The sequence below is a fragment of the Agrilus planipennis genome, unplaced genomic scaffold (assembly GCF_000699045.2).
Source record: "Agrilus planipennis isolate EAB-ADULT unplaced genomic scaffold, Apla_2.0 scaffold211, whole genome shotgun sequence".
In the NCBI taxonomy this organism is placed as follows: Eukaryota; Metazoa; Arthropoda; class Insecta; order Coleoptera; family Buprestidae; genus Agrilus; species Agrilus planipennis.
In genome coordinates this window covers 275,421-282,084 of record NW_020438967.1, presented here as the reverse complement: position 1 = coordinate 282,084, position 6,664 = coordinate 275,421, and the positions used below count along the sequence as shown (strand labels likewise).

The window sequence follows — 6,664 nt, the reverse complement described above, 5'->3', positions numbered from 1 at the left end:
CGGACTTTTTTGTAGACCCTTTTAAGATGTACAATATTGTAGTACATTATTTTGATCTATCTCGTAGGGTTCAGCCAGCGTTTGCAATGTAAGCGCAAAAAATGTGTTTCTTACGACATCACATTAGAAACCTCTAAAATTATCAGTGTTTCCCTACTATATTATGCATGTATTATACATATAAACCTTCCTCTTGAATCACTCTATCTTTTAAAAAAACCGCATCAAAATCCGTTGCGTAGTTTTAAAGATTTAAGCATACATAGGGACAGACAGCAGGAAAGTGACTGTTTTATACTACATATGTAGTGATGTATTTAATTTAGCTTAAACGTATTTTTCTCACTGAGAAATTTGAAAATTGGCCACAAACAGCGCCACAGTCACTTTTGCGCATAGCGAATATAATTCAATATTGAATTTTGCAAACGATATGTAAAATACACAGGAAATAGTAAAAGGAAGTTGGTATATTGTGTATAATTAAATGTTTTGTAATTTCACAAGAATTGTTAATGCAGAACAAGCCATAAACGCTCATTAGAACAGTTTTAGCGAAAATATAAATTTCATCTGTTAACAATACCTACTATAATTTTATCTTTTGCTAAAAATGAATGACGTAAATAACGGCCACTAGAAGATCGTTATTGCCAGTATGATAAAGTTACATCAAAATTAGTAGACAAATATTGTAAATATCATTTAGATGGTAAACTCAAAAATTCCTTAGCATCATATCTGTAAGAAGTTGTAGATAATGTAGAAAACATAGTAACAGTAGCAGATGTATACCGCCTTCTTTTTTATAAGAAATTGTTTTAGTTGATCTGCAATAATGTTAAGTTAGTTTACATTTTCAAAATTTTGCTTTTTTTCGCCATTTGAATTTATTACTTTAACAGACCACAAGTCTGAAATTAAAATTTTTGTTTTATAGTTATTAACCAAGCCATCAAAATTGCTTATTAAATCTTCATAACCAAATGTATTAAATGTTCGTGTCTTTGCTCGTAAACTTTCTTTCTCTTTTCCGGATTTTTTCATATAGAAACTTTATGTTTAGTTAAGTAACTAAGTAAATTTTGAAAAATGCAAGGTACAAATTTCAGTTTTGATCTTATAGGAATTTCTGGGAAATTGCTATTACTTTGAAGATGTTCATCGGTTTTAGTAACATCGTTATCTTCAAAGTGTAAAATGCATACAACTGAATGCTTTGTAAGTGCAAATTTTTTCACGGAATTACTTTTAACCATTCTTGCTTTAAAAATTCATCATTAAAGAAACAAAAAGTAGTAACTAATGTTCCTCCTGCTTTCAATATACTATTAGAATTAGATTTGCATCCAACAAGTACGTGACATTTTATACCTACAAGGAAGTGCAATTTTTATGTTAAAACTAACTGATACTCAAAACTACACTTACTAAACAAGTGACTTATTCACTTAAAATTTAAATTAGCACAAGGCAACAATATAAACAGTTTTTAATAGAAAAAAAACATCAGATTTTCACAGAGCACGTGTAAATATGAATAAGCCCGAGGATGTCCTGGAGTACATACATCGTTCTCGTAGACTCACTGGCTGTGTTGCCTGATTTCCTACTTCACAGCTTGTTAGATAGAGGTGGCTGTGCTCGTGCAGATCAGCTTTAGGTGCTCGCAAGAGAACTCCATTTTAAAGGATGGGCTGGAATAAGGCTTGAAAAATCATTTGCGATCAACTACAACTATTCGTAACTATTGCAACTCGTTTTAATACATTTTGACTGCCTAATTTCTATAATTTCTTGAGGTTCGATAATAGGTTGGGAAAACCAAAATTCCTGCGATTTTGTAAGCCATGTCGGACCCTCTCGCCACATTGAAAGGTTTAAGAATTCAACAGGCATCAGATCACAATATAGTAGGTCCGCCAAGTTGCCTTGTATAGGTATGTGCCTCCAATCTGAACGCTGTATTTTTAATTAAATACTCGCAACTCGTTTAACCACAAATACCTTCAACAAATGTGGTGCAGTTTTGATTCAATTTAATGTTATGGTGTCGGTCCAAAATAATGTTTGGTCTATTTTTGAATGTATTGAATTTTTTATGGACGTATGTAGTTTGGCTAGAAGTAATGCAGCACAAAGTTCGAGACGTGGAATGGTTTGCAAGTTCTTCAATGGTGAAATCCTAGACGCAATACAGTTGTACATGTAATATCCAGACAAATTCAGTGACCGCAAATAAATACGTGCGCCGTAGGCTCGCTCATTTGTGTCACAAAATCCATGCAACTGAGCTTCCTTGGAATGCTGATGCAGAACCTTTCGACCAAACGAGACACCGTTGAGGGATGAAAGCTGTTCAATAAATTGGTTTCAGCGAGAGAAAATTTCTTGAGGCAGTGATTCGTATGAACCTAGTCCCAATTTCCATAATTCTTGCAATATTAGCTTCATTGTTACCACAACGGGCTGGAGAAGCCCTAACGGATCAAATATTTTTGCAATTTCTGAGCAAACGTGACGATTAGTAGTTTTGACAATCTTGGTAGGCTGAACCGTGTATACTTTTGCGTCTTGAGATGAATCCCAATGTTGTACAATCGCGGTCTTGAAGCAGTAAATTGACATTCGCGCCTGGTATCGTGTGCATGACTTCTAGAAACGAGGCTGATTTGAGTCTAAAAATTAGTCGGTTAAATTGTTATGTGGTTATTGATTCATCTTCTTTAGACCATAAAATGCGTAAGAATTGTCGATCGGACTTTTAAACGGAAATTTGTAGAAACATTTTTTCTATGTTTCCGGTGAGCATATAGGTATGTAGACCAAATCTTTCTTTAGAGTAACACAAAGGATATCGTCTTGTATGGTATGGTCGTACATGAGGGTGTCGTTTAGAGAGACACCTGTGCTGGAAGAAACTGACTCTTTAATAGTCGTATTGATTGTTTTATTCATGTAACCCAACTTTAAATAGTAGTTGATGACCGCGGAATATTGTTTTCCGAGATCCGGATATTTTGCCGGTCCTCTTTTCAACGAACGGAGCCTCTTTATTCCATGGTGAATGATTCTCCCGTCTCGTTAAGTTTTTCGTTAAAACTCACACTCCCCTCGTTGAGAATTTGCGATAAACTACAACTGAAACTACAAATAGAATCAAACGAAGAAAAAAAAGGTACGCAAACTGGAGATTTCTTTAAACTTACCAAAAATTTATAGAAGAATAAATGTGAATAAATGACCCAAAGGAACGGGCGCATAGGTGGCCTTTTACAGCACTCCAAAGAATTTTCCAAACGGGATGTCCTTCACTGGTGAAGAGTTGTTCTGCTTAATAGGAACGGCGTAAAATCTAATGGGAATCAACCCAAGAGTTGAAACAACTGATAATTTAGGTACATAGGCGCATTTTTTGTATGACTTCACTTAATTTTTGAGTTTATGATTTTCTAATCGAATCACCATTAAACGAACAGAAATCCTGCTCTATCTATAATCTATAAGTTGTCGCGATATCGAGTGGAGTTAGTACGAGTCAGAGAGTTCGTGGCGATAATAAGAGAAGAAGAGCGAACTGATAAAGTGTTTATATAGTAGTAGCTTATATAATTAATAATAGAAGTGTTATTTAGACAGTAATTTGTTAAATAAAAGTAATAGTAGTGTGAGAAGGAGTTTGAATATGTGACATTTGGTGTCAGGTGTGGGGTAAAAGAGGACCGAAGAAGATTGGAGAAGAAAAATTCCATCGACTATTCCATAGCGTTCAACGGTCAATTTTCTGGAAGTTTCCATCGGCTGCAGAAAACCCTAGCAAGTGGTATATCGTTGGATACCTCTTGAAGAGAGAAGAAAGAATCTGACGTCATAGAAGAATTCCATCGAATTTTCTGGAAGTTTCCATAGACTGCAAGAAACCTTTAGCTTTAGTTCTTTTATGAATACATAAATACTAGATGTGGACTATTAAATATATTACAGAATTTGAAATGGAATGCTTCGCACGCATTGGTTGTTTTCTCCGATGTCATGTTGTCCGATCTCCGATGCCCCCATTTTCGATGGAAAATTTTGTTCAGGATCAATATAATTATTGAAAAGATGGAAATGCTTGTATATCATCAGATGAATTAGCCATCAAATTGTCTGAAAATGCACTTCAAATTCTTCTGAGTATTAAACCACCAGCGTAACCAGAAACTTCTATCCAAATCATAATCTTGATACACTATAGGGAGCCCTAAGCTTTGTATTTTTCTATACTAAATGAAAACGGCAACCTTCTATATGTACACCAGGTCAAATACTCTAAATGTGTTTTAATTTCATAATCCACAAAAACTTTATCTAAATAAAATAATACATCATGTTTTTTACTAATTTTAATAATATACTACTTGTAAGTAGTTTCAGTTTTGTTTGGTAGCAAACAGAAAACCAAAGAAATGTAGTTTCCATTGTCGACACCATGGATTGAAAACAATTGATGAAAAAATCGGGACCAATGCGAAAACGTTCCATCTATGAATATTTTCTTCAAATTGCAAAAAAATCGAAGGTTTGCGATCGTACCAAATATTATAAAGTCTGTTTCGAGTTTATTGACCAAGAGAAACTTATCACCATCAGCACTTCGATTTTAATTGTATAAAGAACAATATGAACTTCCTTGATATTTTTTGGTAAGAAGGATATTATTATCTTATTCTGTATATACTTCTTCGCGCTTTCTCCAAATCCGTTCGAAACAATGTTTCTGATTTTCGTTTTAACCAATTTTGCAGGTTGCAAGAATACATCATCAGTTACTTTTCTTTTTAAATGATTGGCAATGAATTGGTTACCCATTTTTGTTTCCTCGTTGGAGTTGTGCATCACTGTCGGATATTCCAAAATAGTCCCACCATTTATGTCCGTCAAAAAGACCACTTTGCAATCTCCACTTTTTACCACCCTTATATAAGCTTCTCTGAATTTATAACTTTCATGCATTAAAAGTGGTTTGCCTTTCGCACTTAACATGGAATATATACTTACGCAAAATAATTCAATTTTCTTTAAAACGACATTTTTAGACTGAAACCTATAAAGAACATTTTTCTATGATACAGCCCTTATTTATTGCATAATTGCATTTATGCGTCCTCTCTCTATTGTATTTTTAATAAACTTTGGATATAGTTATTATAATCTTCTTTACCTTGTTTCTTATCTATATAAATTCCTTACAACAATAATTTGTAAATTATGATTATTGGGTAAATCCAATTGGCATTGACATTGTTTTTTAAAATACATACAGAAATTTCCATTTCCTTATTATTATAGGTACGCAATGTATTCGTAGAAATATATTGTATTTATATATATACACATTGCATTGGATTTATATACATACTGCAAGATTTACTTAGGAATACATAATATATAAAAACTAATAGTATACAGACAGGTAAACTGAGAATAAAAAGGGTGTGGTAATCTGCTAAAGGCCACACGACAGGATCGGCGAACATATTATTCGCGGTAACGCAATCGTCCTCGCGAGTTTCTTCTAAAAGTACCCATAAGTATCCAACTTCAAACACACGTCCCCACGCTAAATCTTCCTCACCATCCGATTTCTAAAAAAGAGAAAAGCACATAATCGCACTGTGCAACATCACAAACGCTATCATGCGGCTCCACCACTTCTTTTTGGTATGGAAAGAAGCCACGGTGATCTGTTTCCCCAAAAAAGGGAAGCCCCTCAGCTCTCCCTCTAGCTACAGGCCCATCAGCCTGCTCAGTTCGTTGAGCAAAGTAGTTGAATCAATCCTTCTCGATCGGCTCTTAGACCACGTGGAGCAAAACAACCTTCTCCCCCATCATCAACACGGCTTTCGCAGGCATCACGACACCGGCCACCAACTTCTCCGCGTATCCGAATACATTTCCGACAACCTCAACAAGCGGCGTCACACTTGCATGCTTCTTCTTGACGTCCATCAAGCGTTCGACCGTGTCTGGCACGAAGGCCTTATCTCAAAACTCATCGCCCTTAACATGCCACATTTTCTAGTTGGGGTTGTCACATGACACAAAAAGGTTAAGATAGGATATTGCGCATAGTGGGCGAAGCTTATGTGGCGGGATTGACGTCACTCGTTGAGTTATTTCGAATTGCTGGGTTAGGCGAAAGTTCGTTGTGGTGTAGTTTCCAGTGATTTTCGGTGTGATTTTCGATTGAAAAACAGAAACTTAAATAATTTTAGTGACAAACGTATAGTAGTGCTTAACTTATTTCCGAGTTGTGTGGTAGGTATAAGAATCCATCGATAACGAAACAGACTAAACGTTTATTGTTTTAGCACTGTTCTTCTCGAAAATGCGGTGTGCCATATTTGGATGCAATTCGGACAACCAGTCCAAGAAAAACCCATTAGGTAAAAACATTAAATTTCATCGCTTTCCAAAAAACCCCAATTTGTGCAAAGAGTGGTTGCATGCCACAAAAAGAAAGGACAATGTTAACACCAAAACGGCTACTATTTGTTCTAAACATTTTCTGGACAGTGATTATAAAGTAAATTTACAACATCAACTGCTGAAGTACAGCCCTAAATGTTACCGTGGGTTAAAAGACGATGCTGAGCCTACCCAAAATTTACCCCTATCTCAA

At 35.2% G+C, this 6,664-nt stretch overlaps 1 protein-coding gene across 1 annotated transcript in view; it reads right to left on the bottom strand.

The window, feature by feature from the left end:
• The window catches only part of LOC112904670 (tigger transposable element-derived protein 4-like), a 12,599-nt gene extending 6,608 nt beyond the window's left edge, over positions 1–5,991 (bottom strand). Inside the window, exons 1-2 of the mRNA XM_025975316.1 lie at positions 5,860–5,991; positions 5,454–5,627 (exon numbers count right to left, since the gene is read on the bottom strand). Of these exons, the coding sequence (XP_025831101.1) occupies positions 5,454–5,627; positions 5,860–5,991 (306 nt within the window). The remainder of the gene's footprint in view (positions 1–5,453; positions 5,628–5,859) is intronic.
• Positions 5,992–6,664: the final 673 nt, after the last annotated feature.